The 17,929-nt window shown below is 46.8% G+C and overlaps 1 protein-coding gene across 1 annotated transcript in view; it reads left to right on the top strand.

Moving 5' to 3' along the window:
- Positions 1-381: 381 nt before the first annotated feature.
- NALF2 (NALCN channel auxiliary factor 2) overlaps positions 382-17,929 on the top strand; it is a 78,940-nt gene continuing 61,392 nt past the window's right edge. Inside the window, exon 1 of the mRNA XM_073360979.2 lies at positions 382-1,783. Within this exon, the coding sequence (XP_073217080.1) occupies positions 959-1,783 (825 nt within the window). The 5' untranslated portion in view covers positions 382-958. The remainder of the gene's footprint in view (positions 1,784-17,929) is intronic.

Raw genomic sequence — 17,929 nt, 5'->3', positions numbered from 1 at the left:
GGCACAGAGACATTAGCCCCCCCAGGATGAACTCCGGGGGCGGCCAGACACCGTGCGGCGGCGGGGCAGCGCGGAGCACACGCCACCTGCAGCAAGGACCAGCCCCCGGGCCAAGGTGCCGCGCGTGCCCCGTGTCCCAGCGCGCTGTGTGCGCGGGCTGCCGGCGGGAGGGGGGGGCGGGGCGGCGCCTGAATGAAGGCTGGGAAGAGCGGCTCGGATGAATGAACGGCTCCCTGGAGTGAATGGAGAGGCTGGCTTTGGGGGGAGGGGAGGCACAAAACAAATGGCAGGGGAGATGAAGAGGGGACGAGGAGCGCGCACGCGCCTTCCCTCCGCTTCCCCCTCCCCCCCCCCCCGCGTCCCCCCCCCCCTCCCTCCCCGGATCAATTTCTCAAGGTGTTCTCTGTACAGCTGAAGATGGCGACAGATTGAGGGGGGATGGAAAACAGGAGACACCGATCCAGGATGATCAGGAACGGGAAAAACGTTGCCCACCAAAAAAGAAAGAGGAAAGCGGAGTGACTGTGCGCGCAGCGGGGAGCAGAGGCGGGCAGGAGAGCGGAGAGGAGGCGAGGCGCCCCGGCGGGGTGAGGATGAGGAGGGCCAGGCGCTGACTGTGGGGAGGCGGAGTATGCTTCTGCCTGGCTCCGCTCGGGGCTGAGCGGCTCGCTGTAGGGACCGGCGTCGGCGAACAGCAGCCTGGACGTGTTGAGGACCGTGGCGCTGATTTTTCCTCCCGCAGCAACATGCAATGGCTGGGGGTAGCATTTAGCCGCCCAGGAGGAGGTGGTGGAGGAGGGGAAGGCACTTCCTTGTTTCTAGCCATGCGAATGATGCCCATCATCACACCATGCTTCAGAGGAGGTAGGTGACATTGTTGGGGGGAGTCTATAAGAGGAGAGGAGCAAAGAGAACCACACCGGAGACCGCAGTAGCCCCCCCACTCAGCCCCTAAAATATGATCAGGGGGGCTTGGATGTATCCAAGAGAAGATGACGCTGTGTTAAAAATTTGTTGTGCACCAAGACAAAACGACAAACCCTGCGCTGATTCCGAGAGGGCACAGAAATGGCGAATGTCTCTGGCATCCCTTCTATTTTTCACTGTCCTCCTCTCTGATCATCTGTGGCTCTGTGCTGGAGCCAAGCTCAGATCCAAGGATAGGAGCTTAGCCATGCAGACGCCTTGGGGGGACGCAAGCCAGCGCGCCTTCCAGCCACATTTCCTACTGACAGGGGATCAACAGTCACAGGAGGGGAGGTGTGAGATTTTTTTAAGCAATTTGACCAAATTTGCTGCTCCGATCCCATATTGCACTGGTGCCCGGGGTCATTTCGATCTGGACTCAGCTTGCACCAAATTGTATTCCTTGCAGCGACTCTTGGGCTCTTTCCCTTCTGTACCCTTAAGGCCACCCCCCTCCTCCTCCTCCTCCTCTTCTTCATCAGCCTCTTTTTTTTCCTCTTCCTCCTCCAAAATAAACTTCTTAAAGGCTTATTTTAGGAACTTCAACCTCTCTTTTTGTGATACTTACACGATCTGGGACCTGCTGCTGGGCATGGCCGGCCCAGACAGCTTGGATTGCAGTTTGGACAACCTGATGGTGGATTTCGTGGCTGCTGCAGCCGGTGCTCTGGACGGAAAGGCGTGTAGCAGCTGCGTCCAGGCTTATCAGAGGCTGGACCAACACGCTCAGGAAAAATATGAGGAGTTTGACCTCTTGCTGGAGAAATACTTGCAATCAGAAGAGTATTCAGTTAGATCCTGCATAAGAGACTGCAAGGTAGGAGGGGGAAGCACAGGGGGGCCTCCGAGCCCCTGCCAAACCACACTAGAAGAAAAGTAGCTTAAGGCAAATCACACCATTTTCCTGGGTCCCAGTCTCCCCTCCCCCATCTCCCTTGTTGCTCCTTTGTTCTGTCTGTTGGCTGGTTGGACTTTTTTGCTTTCACAAGAATTGGTTAATGCTGATATGGCCTCTTTGGATGTGCTGGAGCCCTGCAGCCCTGCAGTGTGATAATATACAGGCAAAAGTCACAGCAGCAGGAGGAAGAGGAGGAGGAGGAGGAGGAGGAGGAAAAGGGAATGAAACCGTTCAGTCTGGTAAAAAAAAAAAAAAGCCCGCTGAGGTTATGACTCGAGCGTTGGTGGGTCCCCCATGCTCTCTTTTCTCTCACCCAGCACAACCTGGCAGAAGGCATTTCCTTGGGTCCTCAGATTCCTTTCTTCCTGGTCTGAAAGCCAGTGGCATTCCCCTGGGCTACCTGGGCTTTCCAAACCTAATCCCACAAAGGAGGCTGGAAGGGGCAGATAGCCTGGGGGGTGCCACCACAAAGAAGATTCCTCTGCTCAAGGGAATCCGGGTGCTGCACAAGTTCAGTCCCAGAGAAATGCCCGTTTTGGATGGGAAATCAGTGGCGCAAAGCCTATGGAAATGCGTTCCCCCCATGCACGCAGCCCAGACTTTGGGCGAGTGACTAGAACTCGCGCACGGAACAGGTGTGGGAGCCCATTGGCTGTTGCTTCCTCCGGCCTGGTGTAAATCAGTGTCGCTCCTGCGCAGTGTGCGGGGGAGGGGTGCACTCTCGGCGGATAATTAGGCAAAGATGTTTGAAATGAAGTGGCGACCTGATGTGACCCAAGAGAACAATGGCTCTTCCTTCCCCCAGCTCTCTCGGATTGTCCTTTGCCAGGGAGGCAGATCTCCAGAGAGCTAGCCAGAGAAAGGGAAGAATCAGACGTTTGCCAACCCTGGTCCCTGCATACTTGTGTCCCGAGGAAAGTGGCTGGTAGATCAGGGAGTTAGGAGTTAGCAGAGGCGAGGCCCTTGAACGTCTCTGAACTGTTTACTCTTAACCATCTATTTCTGCAAATCACTTTCCCCATTTCCCCAAAAGTTGGAGGGGAAGGAATGATTCCCTTCCCCTTGCTAGAAGAGGCCCCTGGAGCTGCTCGTGCTAAGCCCTCCATCCTCCTGCAGCGCAGTGCAGAGTCAGTGTTATTAGCAGCGTGCATTTTCTATCTGAATTTACAGCCACCCCACAATCCCTCCCCACCCCAGACAAGTCACTCAAAGGCAGCTCTAGTTGCCCCAGATTACATTCCTAGCAGACCCCTGGGTCGCTGTTACCCATCAGCACACACCTACCCCTCTGGGTTGGGCTGGGGGCATCTTAGTTCTCAGTTCTCCTCACTGACTCATGGTGAGCTAGCTCTATCAGGTGGTGATGGTGGGAGAAGAAAGACAGCAGTGGGGCTACTTCTGAGGCCCATACTGGGTGATGATCCGGGCAGGGTAAGAAAAGTGAATGTACTTCCCCCTGGACTCTGAGGCTGGATGCAGGGCTGGAGTGGGGTGCCAGGGCAGTAAATAGACAGGCACTGGGGGAATTCTACTTGACTTGTGCAGACAAAAGACTGAGAGCTCTAGGGGCTGGGCCTACCAGTGTGTGTGTGTGTGGACAGTGCCTTGCGCAGTGTGAGTGCTGCTATAATACAGAGAAATAACCATAACCAAATACATTTTTGTACCTGGGCACATTAATCCATGTAGGCCCTTTTCCTGCCCTTGGCAGTGACACGTATGCCCAGTATTTCAAAGGAAGGAAAAAATACCCACAATACACTTAGCTAAATGTGCCATGCTGTAGCTCTTGTGGCGAAGAATTTATTCCCAAGGTGGCAGGTGATCACTTCATGTTCAAGAAGCATAAGAGTTGCCTTCCCCAGCAGCAGTTGGAACAAACCTCCCAGCCCACTGTAGTCAGCTACGTTTCTAAAGTATTCCAATGTCCATCCAGATTCCTTGTAAATTACATTAAACTCTTCAATCATTTCTCATGGAAATGACATAAAGGCTTAATCCCCATGACATGGCTCTTTGAACTTCAGCACGTTCAACAACCCTTGAGTGACTCTGATGAGATTTCCTGACTTCATCTGTGCAATCTCCCTTTGGCTGCTATGTCCAGGAAATGTAACTGTCTTGTTAATTATCCCTGAAACCTTTTCTCAGAACAATTTCTTGTGGGTCAGATAGTGTCTGTGTGTTATAGCAGAGGCTTTGCTTCTAGATCACCTCACAAAGCGATTGTGTCAGCACTCACAAACTGACCAGGGTTGTTCTTGGTCAACGCTTTTATGGGAGACCTCGAAGAAAAACTCAGAGCTGCAGTAAAGGTTCTCGCGATGCATTAAGTGGTGCTCATCCCCCCAAGGAAGCACTGAACTGACACCTTAGTATGGTGCTGGAGGTACCATCTGTCAGATGATGTAAAATTGAGATTCTGATCACTTCTGGACAGTTTTTGTAATGAACCTTTTTGGAAAGATGTTAGTTTTGGTGTCCTGGGAAAATTCCAATTTGGGGAATTACATTCTGCCTACCTAAATTCCTCCTGCAGTTTCAAAGGTATATGGTGTTCTGCTTACACTGAATTGTTTTGTATTGCTGCTCTTCTCTGTTAAATTGTTGTCATATTCCACTGGAAAATGACTGCATTATTGCCATTTATTATTTGTATTGCAGTAGCTTCCAAGTCCCTAGTCAGGAACAGGAGCTCTGCAAACCTGTAGAAAGATGATCTCTGCCCCCAGAAAGCCCAGAATCTAAGACACGGTCATGGAAGAAGTGTAAAAAAAACAAAAGGAGGGAATAGGGGAGGAAGGAGAAGGGTAATAGTGATAGGGATATGTGGCTGCATAGACTAGCTACAGTCTCAACTTGACTTTAAAACAAACAAATAAAACAGATATCAACAATCCCCACTGGCTATCCACCTGGGCATTTTCAGATGGCAGTTTTCCATAGGTGTCACAGACAAAATGGATCTTAAGGAGGGAAAAGGTAGTGGCTTTATGGATCAGTGTGGGGATTGTGTTTTATATGTAAGGAGCAGAGTGGAAGAAAGCACAAAGACATTTGTGGGGGAAGAGGACAAACGGGCAGGCATTGTTGGCGAGGTGACTCAATAAGTCACAGGTAGGGAGTGGCAGAGATGTGTATATTTCCTGTGTGCATAATTTTAAAAACATGTTGGCATCCTTTAGCATAAAAGGCCTATAGGAAAGTCAGACACTATCTGTGTGTAACTATCTTAGAGGAATTCAGAGATGTGAGTAACCAAAACACAGGAGACGTATATTAGGGGAGCAATATAAAGAGGGAACTTTGTATATAAGAATATAAGAAAGGCCATACTGGGTCAGACCAAAGGTCCATCTAGCCCAGTATCCTGTCTTCTGACAGTGACCAATGCCACGTGCTTCAGAGGGAATGAACAGAACAGGTAACCATCAAGTGATCCATCCCCTGTCACCAATTCCCAGCTTCTGGCAATTACAGAGGCACTAGAGACACCATACTGGCACATCCTGGCTAATAGCCATTGATGGACCTATCCTTCATGAATTTATCTAGTTCTTTTTTGAACCCTCTTATAGTCTTGGCCTTCACAACATCCTCTGGCAAAGAGTTCCACAGGTTGACTATGTGCTGTGTGAAGAAATACTTCCTTTTGTTTGTTTTAAACCTGCTGCCTATTAATTTCATTTGGTGACCCCTAGTTCTTGTGTTATGAGAAGGAGCAAATAACACTTCCTTATTTACTTTCTCCACACTTGTCATAATTTTATAGACCTGTATCATATCCCCCTCTTAATCGTCTCTTTTCCAAACTGAAAAGCCCCTGTCTTATTAATCCCCAGTGGCCATCTACCTGGGCATTTTCAGTATATGGTTTAGGCATCAGTTCAGCAATGCACTTAAGCACTTGTTTAATGTCCACCTCTGTTGAGTTTAACATGTGCTTTGTGGAATAAGAGCTTTAATAGATAAACAGATTAAAATACTAAAGAAATTAGTGGGTTGGGGGCTTAGATGAAAAACTGACAGCACTAAAGTCCAAACACTTAGAAATAGGTCCATACGAAAATGGGTACTCAGATACCATGGTGATTGGCTTGGCCTGGGAACTTGGAAAGAATAATATGTAGGGGCCAAGGTAGTGATAATAAGAAATATATCAGGTAATTTGCTAGATTGTCAAATATTTACTATGATTATTTATATCACCAGATAACATTAGTTTTACAAGTTTGACAAGATATATTTGAAAAGTAGCATTAGAGTTGGCCATTTGCAAAAAGAAGGTGCTACCTAACTCATCAGTTGTTGTGGTGATTAGGGAGTTATGACCTCATTTGCAAAGGTTCTGAGCACGTGCAGATCTCATTGCCTTCAGCCGAGGTTGCGGTTATTCGACAGGTCTGAAAATTCAAGCTATTTCTGTGCATAAAGCGAGTTAATTTTGGAAAGGGCTGTTCAAATGCTGCAATGAATATCACACTGTATTTGAAAATATAACTTTGGGCTACGTGCTCCTCAGAGACTATTCGCATTCAGGCAACATTGCAGAGTGCTTTTCAGTGAAAGTTTTGTCTTGTTTTATATTTGTTTTTTTTTAATGATAAAAAGAGTGAAAATAGGAGAATTAAAGGAAAATGAAGCAAAATCCGATTGGAAAATCTGTGGCTTCAGCAAAAATCCTGCATAAAATGACCCTGGCCATAAAGATTTTGGAGGTTCAAGTACCACATACCTCATTTGGTGGGTTCTTCAGTTGTACAAGTTTTCCTGAACTGAGGAAATATGCAACAAGAAGGAACATTAATCCTTACTGGAAATTGCTTTTGTCACCAGAGGAAAATGCTTCCTTCAAATGATTGTGACTTCCCTTGTTTTCCTCCAGATCAGCAGGGGATGAGAGCAGGACTCTGCAGACAACATTTTTGTGAGGCGGGGTGAGAGGAGTTTTTGAGACGTATTTTTCCCTGTCCCTCCCTGGGTTGAGGGACTCCAGAGAGAATGATATAGACCCAAAGTAGGGAAGGCAGAAGCAGGGAACCCCAGAGGGCCTCCCCTAAAGGACACAACTCAGGGTTGGTTGTTGCTTTAGTTTTTCTTGTGTTGACTTGAACACAGGCGAAAGGTGCTGCACTGACAGCTGTGGAGGATGGAATGTCTCTGTATGCACCGAATACATATAGCACAGGCAGGGGGGGACAAACTTCCTCCACATGGTGGCTCCTGTCAACATCCTTCAGCCTGACCTGGAGGAGAGGACCCCCTCTAGGGGTGTGAGAGTAACTTGGGCTCCATGGCCCACTCAACCCTTGACATCACTGTAGAGAATGCCAGAAAGCAGGCCAATTCGTGCCAGTTGTGGTGATGGTGGCTTTTGTGACCTGGATACCTGCCCATGAGGAACTGGCCTGAGACCCACCAAACCCATTTCACAAAATGGCCATTAAACAGACATCAGAGACTAATGATTCGGGGGTTGCACTGGAACTGGTGAAAGACTCTAAGTCTCATTCACTATCCCTGGCCCAACCAGTCTTCCAGAAGTAAATCTTTTGGCCCTTTCTCTAATTAATATCTTTCTGTCTTTCATGATAAGCCACGAAAAACGTAATGCCAGAAAACAAAACGATTCCAGCTCTACTGGCACAAAATTCCTCAGAGACTCTTCCCTCTGTGGAGGCACATCTCCCACCAGGAATTTCCTCCAAGAGGGACTATACAACTCAATAAATATCACAAATGCAACTACTAGGGGACCCCAATGATTCTATTGACTTTGGGGGTTTTATTGGCTGGTTTATCACTCCGAAATAGCCACTCCATTTTTGCTGCAGCAGATTTGGCCCTTAGCAAAACCTATAAAATTTCCAGTGAAAAGTGCAAACTGATATTCCATGAAAGGGAACAAAATCTGATGAATTCTGTGAAAACGGTCCATTTCACTACATTCAGAGGGTAAAGGTCAATTGTCTGGGAGAGGCACTGGGGGTTAGAAGTCTGGTGGATGAAGGGGGCAGCAGCAGCAGAGAAAAGCAGTGTTAGGAGTTTCACTTTATTCCTTCTATTTTTGTTTGTTTCATTTTCTTCTTGTCTGATCACAAAAGCAACAGAGGCAAGCACCTTAACTAACAGCTGGTGGGAGGAACTAACTCCCAGAGAGCCCTGACCAATTTTGAACTGCTGTCAGCCATAGGTACCTCGGAAATGAACCATGAAGGTACTTAGGCTCCTAAATCCCATAGTTAGGCACCACGGTGATTCACAAACTCCCACTCAGCTGTCACCTAACCCAGTAGGTGCCTGAATTCACAGAGCCCCGAAGTTTTTGCCTCTGGGCATGCACTCTGTAGCCTCACTTTAGGCATCTGGATGCCCATCTCCTCCCACCTGATCCCCAGAGCCAGTCACAAATTGAGAAAATTAAGTGTTCGGCATGGGCAAAGACAGTGGCATCATGGGATTTTTAAAAAGTTTTGAACCTATCTGGGTTCCTCCAATGCAGAAAATCCTTGAATGCCCACTGCTGAGCGGCAAAGGACCAAGGGATACCTTCTGAGAAATGCCACATGCTTAGCCCACGTGTGTGCATGCTATTATCATGGCTTAGCAAGGCACTGCTATCTGTACACAATGATGTGAACTGAAAGAAGGAACAAGTGTCCCACATGTGTGCATGCTATTATCATGGCTTACGTTCAGTAAGTTAAATAACATACATCAAATCAATCCAGTTCAGCACACACACACACCTGTGTTGACAAGCCCTATGTCAGGTTCAGGGACCCGATCCAATTGTTTAGCCCAAGAGGCACGTTCTCGGAAGAACAGAGCCCTGAACTGTAGAATAGGATTCCAGTGTAACTCGCAAAGGAGAAAGGTGCATGCTAGCAAATGTTCTCAACAGAACAATGAGATGTAGGAGCCTCTAGCTCCGTGGTTCTCAACTGTGGTCCACTGCTTATTCAGGGAAAGTCCCTGGTGCACTGGGCTGGTTTGTTTACCTGCCGTGTCCACAAGTTCAGCCGATCGCAGCTCCCACTGGCCGCGGTTCATCTCTCCAGACCAATGGGGGCTGCGGGAAGGGCGGCCAGCACGTCCCTCAGCCCGCGCCGCTTTCTGCGGCCCCCATTGGCCTGGAGCGGCGAACTGCGGCCAGTGGGAGCCACGATTGGCTGAACCTGTGGACGTGGCAGGTAAACAAACCAGCCCAATGTGCCAGGGGCTTTCCCTGAACAAGCGGTGGACCACAATTGAAGAACCACTTCTCTAGCTAGTATAGACTCTGTAGCAAACCCTCTTCTTTTGCAGTAGGTTCACAGGTAAATTCCAGCTCCAAGATCTGTCTCTCCTGTTTTTCCTTCCAGCCTTTCCAGCCCTCCTGGGCACAGGAAGAGATGGAATGGTTTAAAAGTCCAGCACTCTGTGGTGAGTGCTTGACCACTTGCTGGTTTGTTTGAATAGAAGTAGGTACGTGCCACAAGTACTCCTTTTCTTTTTGTTTCTTAATAAATCAGCTGCAACCATTCCTCCTCAGGCAGCAAAAGCTGAGTGGAGGTGGGCCTGGTCAGTACTTGGCTAAGAAAAAGGCAGGTGTTGCAGGAAGTGATATAGATCATTCAATATTAAGTATTTGCTAAGTATCAGTGTGTTCAACACCTTACAAGATACAGGTCCTGCCCCAAGGAGCTTGCAGTGTAAAAGACAAGCAAAGATTAGACAAAAATCACACTTGCAGACCCAGAAGATGGACATTACTTAATGTGGTGGGGTCTCTATATAAGGAATAGAGCTGTTTAGATTACTCATTACAAAAATATTTAGAGCAAATTTAGACCTTTTTTGTGTTTGGGAGTCATTCATAAATTTATCCTGATTTCTGCAAACAACTTTGGTATTCTAGAGGGACACCATCAACTTTAAAACCACATTCTGTCTGAAAATGTTTTACTTATTACTGTTCCAACTAAGAGCACTATGGCTAACAGGTTAGATGAGGAAAATACTTTTCTCTATTTTATTGGTTCAGTACATTTGGCAGCACATTGTGTAGTGTCGGTTTCACTGTCCCCCCTATATGCTCAGTTAATTGGTTTTCCCTAGTTGGTTGTGTGGGTCTATTTCACAGCAACAAGGGAAAGGATAAAAAGAAAGAAACTGCAATTGTAAACCCACAAAATGTGGCAGAGGGGATGCAAAGTCAGGTGCAGTTTCTGTGTCATGGGTGGTTTGCCCTTTTCAGTTCATGGGTTTTGGGGGTGTGTGTGTGTATTTTTTGTTTGTTTGTTTAAATAAGCTCTTTACTCTGATTATTTGGTGCTACTTATCTGGTGGCTGAAGGCTCACTTATGTCACATGGCAATACTGCTACTCTTTGGATGAATGAAATTTTTTTTTTCAATAAACAACAAATCCTGAATAATGAGTTAAGCACTTCCTGGCACAAATGACAAGAAAAATCACCTCTGGTGCTAAAATGTGTGAAACTTCTAGGAATGCTTTCACAAATACCCTATGGTCACCTGATTACTGACCAACTAGCTATTAACTCTTTGTATGATGGATGTGTCTAAAGGTCCCAGTCGAGATCAGGGCTCCATTGTGAACAGCAGCAGAGTGAAGTTGGCATTCATAACTGTATTTGGTAAATTTGGATTTTCCTTATTTGACCAGCTGTAATTCAGAAGGTGAAGGCTCAGTGCTGTGAGGATGAAGACCTAATATAAAGATGGATTAGTCACAGGGGGTGGTACTTGCCCACTTAAGCCAATACTAAGTCAATATTCTTCATTATATTTATAGGTGGCAGTTCTGGAGGTGCCCCCATTCAGAGCAGACAAACAAATCAATGCTCTCTAGATCTGTTTACTACACAATTAAATATTTGTTTTCTTAAATGTGCCAAGCCCTGTATTTATATTTTCCTCTACAAATAGTTATTCCCAAAAGCTTTACGTACTAACTCAGAACACAAAGTCCCTTAAAAGGTTATTGAGGAAAATAAATAACCCTGGGACAAAGTACTGTTGTGGACTAAGAACTGATTTTGTGGTAGGAAATAAAGAAATGTTGTGGCTAGTTACTACTTAGAGCATAGAGAAGTTAATAGCGGAAACCCCAGGCTCTGTATATTAGTTAGTTCCTCCTCTAGATCACTGATGTATTGAGTTCCTCTAAATTTGGTGGCATTTGCTGATGATACTAAACATAGTTTCACAATTAAAAACTAGAAATGGGCTGAGGAGGCTGAAATATGTTTGCAAAGCCAGCAGTGATGCATGTCTAGTTTCAATTTTTTTTTCTGACCCACCAAAAGGTAGGAGGGGGGAGTTGAATAAAGAGGTCTTGTTTAGACATGCTAATTTTTAATGAAAAACCAAGACTAGTGTGGAACTTCATACAGACTTGAAGTCCTTGTTGGGCTGAACAGCCAGATGGCTGCTGAAATACACATTGGATAAGCGTATGGTAAGGAGGGGTACCAACCTCTCTCCTGTAGCCTGGTAGAGGAGACACACTGGCATGGCCTGCCGCCTGACACTAGGATTCCGTAGCTGGCAAGATCAATCTCGGGTTTGCAGGGGAGAAGTCTCCTGATTTTTCCTAGCTGAGAGAGCCATGAAAACCCAGTGATATTAACCCATTCCTGTTGTAGCGGGTCTGTCATTTGTGAATCGTCCAGAAACCTAGATCATGACTTCACAGCTATGAGGAGCAGGAACTACTGCTGATGCTGGAGCTAACTCCAGTTTTCCTCCTGGCAGTTGAGATGTTCTTTGCTGAGTAGCTAATGTGGCCTGTGGCCTCAGAGGCAGCTCAGTAACATGTGGCAACATCATGCTCATCTGGACTGAGCTAGGGATTTCTGTGGTCTTGTCCCAGTGCTGCCACTGACCACCTCTCTAGCTCAAGGCTGCGGAGGTTAAGTGACTTGGCCAAGTTTCCTCATCTATAAACTCTACTTATTAGAGGTGATGGAGTGGAAGGTGGTCAGAGTTTAATTCCAGAGTGCGGTTTTTGCACAATGATCATGTTGATTCAATCAATTTTTCTGTTGTCCAGATGTCACTTGTCCAAATTTCACCTAGATCCAAGCTGCATGTCACTAATAGACATACTATGATACAAGTTACACAGCTCAATGAGTGTGGCAGGGCCAGAGCTGGAGCAGCTGGAAAGAGACTTCACAGGTGGCCCAGGTTAAACAATAAAAACCCGCTCTGGGGTTCCCCTCTTATTCCTGTTCAATCAGAAACAACACACACCATGAAAGTCTCTGGCTGCCTTTCTTTCCTGCAGCTTATCAGGCTGTAAATTCCAAACCAACAAAGGAAATTGAACAAAACGCACATTGGGGACATAACAGCTGCCCTAAGTATTCTGTCCTGGCTTCTGCTCAGATCACACTCTTCTTCCCAATGCTAGTCCAAGCACAGCTGCATCTCAGTGCCTCAGGTCAGGGAGTCCCCCAGCTTGGACTCTGAAATCCCTTTTTGTATTTAACCTATGCCCCACTCACCCACCACTTTGTCTGGTGTAGGAGGCCCACATCCTAAGGGCACCAATGGGCATGGTGTAGCAGGGCTGTAGGATCCCCTTGGGGAACCCACATAACCGGCACATGCTCTCAGTGAGTCAAAACAGAAGTTCACATTGACAAATGCTTCCCTGGATCTGAAACTGTCAAATCTGTATTTATGTAAAACACTTATTATATTTAAGCTCCAACAACATGCTCACCACCATACAAGACAGTTCCTATCCTTGAGACAGGAGACAGACTGATAAGATGTGCTGGGAGGGTCATGAAAAGGACAATTTCCCTTAGATAATTTTTTAAACCTTTAATTCTTTTCTTTGAGCATTACAGAAGAAGTGAGTCTTTTGGAGAGATTGAACGAGGCGAGGGTGGGGGGTAGTAGATGAAGATAGAGAGGGGAAGGATGGGAGCAGGCACGAAGGTGGCAATGGGTGAAGGAAACTGAGGTCTACAGATTGATATTGCTGGTGGAGCAAAGAGGGTTAGGGTTACCAAGATTAGAGGTGGGAGCTGAGATAGAGGTTGGGGCTGAATTCTGCGGGCTCTGAAGGTGGAGAGAAGTTTAAATTCAATATGATGAGCAAGAGGGAGCTAGTGGAGTGATTCAGAAATGCACTTACTTCCTGGTTGGGTGGGGAGAAGAGAATAGAGTCCAAGATGTCCCTGAGATTGCAAGCCTGAGCAATGGCGAGAAAGCTGGTACAATCAACAACAATGGGGGAAAGGAGAGGGGAGGGGGAGAATCCAAGTGCTGAGCTTGGTCCATGATCTTGAGCTGGTGGTAAGCTATCCTGGATGGCCTATTGGTGGGACAGCGTGATATACAGACCTGGATGGGGGCTAGCTGTTACTTATCTCATTAGAATTTGCAAAAAAACAGTTTGTTCTGTGTAGGGGAACTATTGCCCCCTTACTAACATTCAGTGGGGGTGTTTTGGTTGGCTAGCTCCCTGTACTAAAAGGGGAAGGGTCTATGGGAAATCAGGACCCTGAGACTGACAGTCCCCAGGAACAATGTGGAGAGGCCAATGCTCCAGGTCAGCCTGAATGACAGGGCGGGCAGGCTAATCAGGGAGTAAGGAGAACAGGAGGGGTCCCGTCCTCCATGTGAGCTGGGATTGCCTGGGTCAGACAGAGTGGGGCTGAGCTAAGGAGAAAGCAGGGGCCCAAGCTGAGCTGGGGAGCAGAGCTGTGCCAGCCAGAGGGGCCAGAAAAGCAGCCCAGGAAGCAGGTCAAGGTTGAGAGCTGCAGCCACAGAGCCAGAGACACAGCCCAGGGAGAGCAGATCCTGTGCTGGGAGCAGAGCTGCAGCCACAGAGCCAAGTGTGGTGAGCAACTGGGGCCAGCCAAGGGGGGACCTTGGGCAAAGGGCCCAGCTCAGAAAGACCCCCCCCAGCCAAGGGTCCTTGCAGGCCAGACTGGGAGGGAGATCTTAACCCAATGGGGGGCTGATGCTGGGAAGAAGGGTTCCACCACCCAAAGTCTGGAGGTGAGTAGCCACCACCATTGCAAGTGTCCAACCCGCAGCATCCCTGCAGCACAGCCAAGACCTGAGAAGGAGCCCTGGGACCCATAAGAAACGGACTGTGAAGTGCCCTCACGGTCCACAGACACTGTTTGTAATGCTCCCTGCCACAGAGCAGGGTGATGTGTTTTCCTTTAACCTTTCCCATTTTTCCTTATTCATTTTTTTTAATTGTTAAAAAACTTGTATTTGCCTTAAATTGTATGAAATGATCAGTGGGTAAGGGAAGTGCCCAGTGCAGAGAGAGTACCCCAGAGCTGGGACACCCTAGCCCCTGTGCCAGGTGACCACAGCAGGGTAGGTGGTCAAGCCCCCCAGGAATCCTGGGCCCAGCCTTGTTGGGGTTACGAGGACTCTGCCAGACAGCAGAGTGGAAGGGGAGCCTTCAAGGGCAGGGATGCCTCTGGGTAAAGGAAGTGGGAGTGAGGACTCAGATCCTTTCGCGAGCCCACTTCACCAGGGTTATGCAGAAGGTAGGAAAGTTCCCCATAATAGCAGGACCGTCCCCCCACATACATCTGTCGGTCAGACTGCAAGCTCAGCAGGGCAGTGACTATATTTACCTTTGTGTAGTGTACAGTACCAAGGACATGGTCAGCACTGAGCCCATTAATAATGAGTTAATGTTTGTAAAGCACTGCATCCAGGATAGTAGAACTCAATGTTGATGTTGAGAAGACAATGGAATGCAGAGGGGAGCCAGGGTGACTCCACTGAGACAATGGTGAGCAAAGAGAATAGCAGTAGGGAAGAGACAACATAACCTGGGAGACAACCAGGGGGCTCAACAGAGAATGGGGCAACAGTGGGAGGAGAGGAGGGACTGCTTTTCAGATGGGGTGGGGGGTGAACTAGACCCAAGTAGGTATGGAAACAAGACACAAGAAGGAAAATGGACAGAATGGAAGGAAAAGATGGGAATAAAGAGATGGAGAAAGGAATAAGCTGGAACAGACGCACACCTGTTAGGTTAGTGAATTGTATTGAATTTATGGTGCTGCCCAGCATCTCTAAGTCTGGAGGCCAGGGCTCTGAGCAGACAGGGTACACTTATGTAATGGGTTACTCTGGATCCTACTTGGTTATTTTCTCTAACACTCACCACTTGGCACCCTTGCATTTCAGCCTAGTGTCTCCCAAACTACATGCTTTTGTAGAAAATTGTCCCTTGAATTTTCTTTTCAATATTGATAGCTATAGGAGAGCCCCATCCACAAGCAGCTGAGTTTCCACATCAAAGAAGCTGGTGGTGAGCTAAGCGAACCCCAAAATGTAAAGGCCAGCTGTGGGATATGAACTCTAAGAGAAATCTGTGAAAAATTGAGACCTGATGTGAGAGCGCCATGGAATCATCTGCAGCTAATTCTGTCCCAACATTCTACTTGCTTTTTTAACACCGGCCATGGTATAATATGTTATATCATAAGAGAGTGAGACATCATAGCTTTGCCCATTGTTGGGCTCCTTGTCTTAAATGTTAAGCCAAGATGAAAAAGGTCCAGAAAGGGCAGGAAAGATATCAGTAGCAGCATATAAGGTTCCTTAGCAGAGTAGGTAGAGATTGTTAGAGAAGAGTTAGTCTAGTGCAAATGCATCAGTCTCTCTGTTCATATGCTATCTGATGTATCAAGTCAGTGGGGCCTGACGTCTTTCACCCCAGGGTGCTGAATAAATTAGCTGAAGAAATGTTGGAGCCACTTGCAATAATATTTGCAAATTCATAGATGACAAGAGAGGTCCTGGAAGACTGGAGAAGGGTTAACATAGTGCCCATCCCTTAAAAAGGAGGAACTGGGAAACTATAGACTAGTTAGCCTGACCTTGATACCTGGGAAGCTACTCAAGCAATGTATGAAACCTTCAACTTGCAAATATCTGGAGGATGAAGGGGTCATTGTTAGCAGCCAGCGTGGAATTACTAAGAATAAATCATGTCAAACCAGTTTGATTTCCTTCTTTGATAGAGTAACTGGTTTGGTGGGTAGGGGAAATATGGTGGACATAATATACCTGGACTTTAGCGAGGCTTTTGACACCATCCCACACGACATTCTGATAAGTAAGCTGGAGAAATGTGGGCTTGGTGGCATTACCATTAAGTGGATACATAATTGGTTAAACTGCAAACAGTGAGTAACTCTTAATGGAATGATGTCCGATTAGAAGGAGGTCTTGCATGGGGTTCCACAGGGATCTGTTCTGGGTCCAGGGTTTAACATTTATTAATTACCTGCATATAGGAATAGAGAGCACAGTGACCAAATTTGCAGATGAGACAAAGCGGGGTGAGTAGCCAACATTTTTGAATTTTATCCCATTCCTCCAAGGGATCTTAAATTGGAGAACTAGAATATAGATGACAATGAAATTCAACAAAGACAAATGTAAGGCACTATACTTAAAGAAGAAAAACCAAATGCACAAATACAGAAGGGGGATAGCTGGCTTGGCAGCAGCACTGCTCCCAACAATCTGTGATCCACCGCAACTTCTAACCTCAGCATGAATCAACACTGCAATACTGTTGCGGGGGAAAAAAAAAAAGCAAATGCAATTTTAGTTTCCATTAACAGAGGCATAGCATGCAAGTCACGCAAGGTGATAGTACCACTATATTGGGTGCTGGTTAGGCCTCAGCTGGAGTAACATGACCAATTTTTGGTCACCGATGTTTAGAAAGGATCCAGGGGTGTGACAAAGGTGATCAGAGATGGAATATAAATCATAAGAGCAAAGGCTGAAGGAACTGGCATGTTTAACTTGGAAAAGAGGTGATTAAGGGGAGACATATCGGTCTTCAAATACTTGAAAGACTGACTCAATAAAAGATGGAGAAAAGTTCTCTCTTGCCATGGACACAGGACAAGAGGCAGTGGGTTCAAACTACAGCATAGCAGATTTAAATTAAATCTCAGAAAAACTTCCTAACAGTAAGACAATGGAACAGACTGCCTAGGGAGGTCATGGAAGCTCCTAAACTGGATGTTTTTTTAAAGGAGTCTGGATAGCCACCTGTCTTGGATGGTTTAGACTCAACATATCCTACATCTTGGCTAGACTAGATCAGTAGTTTTCAAACTTTTTTTCTGGCGACTCAGTTGAAGAAAATTGTCAATTCCCATGACCCAACTGAGCTGGGGATGAGGAGTTTGGGGGGTGGGAAGGGACTTAGGGCTGGGGCAGATGGTTGGGGTGCGGGAGAGGGTCAGGGCTCTGGGCTGGGGGTGCGGGCTCTAGGGTGGGGCTGGGGATGAGAGGTTTGGGGTGCAGGAAGGGGCTCTGGCTTCACGCCTGTCCTGGCACAGCAGACTGCACTGTGCCCCAGAGGCAGCCAGCAGGTCTGGCTTCTAGGCGGAGGTGGAACCAGCCAATGGGAGTGCGGAGCCAGTGCTCAGGGTGGGAGCAGCGCATGGAGCCCCATGACCTCCCGCCTACAAGCTGGACCTGCTGCTGGCCATTTCCGGGGCACAGTATGGTTTCAGAACAGGTAGGGACTAGTTTTTACTGGCCATCTGCCAGGGTCCCTGCGTGCTGAGCAAGGCAATCCAGTACCTTGCATTCTGTGACTCAGTACTGGGTTGCAAACCAAACTTTGAAAACCACTGGACTAAATGACCCTTGCAATCTCTTCTAATCCTATAACTCTGTAATAAGAGAACTGCTATTACTGAAATGAAGTTAGTGGCTGATAAATTCAAACTAGGGCTGTTGATTTAATCGCAGTTCATGCGATTAACTCAAAAAAAATTGATCACAGTTTTTTAATTGCATTAAACAATAGAATACCAATTGAAATTTGTTAAAGATTTTTGGATGTTTTCTAAATTTTCAAATAGATTGATTTAAATTACAACACAGAATAAAAAGAGTACACTGCTAAGTTTATATTATGTTGATTACAAATATTTGCACTGTAAAAATGAGAAACAAAAGACAGTATTTTTCAGTTCACCTCATACAAGTACTGTAGTGCAATCTCTTTATTGTGAAAGTGCAACTTATA

Source organism: Lepidochelys kempii, chromosome 9 (genome assembly GCF_965140285.1).
Source record: "Lepidochelys kempii isolate rLepKem1 chromosome 9, rLepKem1.hap1, whole genome shotgun sequence".
Taxonomy (NCBI): Eukaryota; Metazoa; Chordata; order Testudines; family Cheloniidae; genus Lepidochelys; species Lepidochelys kempii.
The sequence above is the reverse complement of the archived record's forward strand: the minus strand, read 5'-3'. Positions and strand labels throughout refer to the sequence as shown.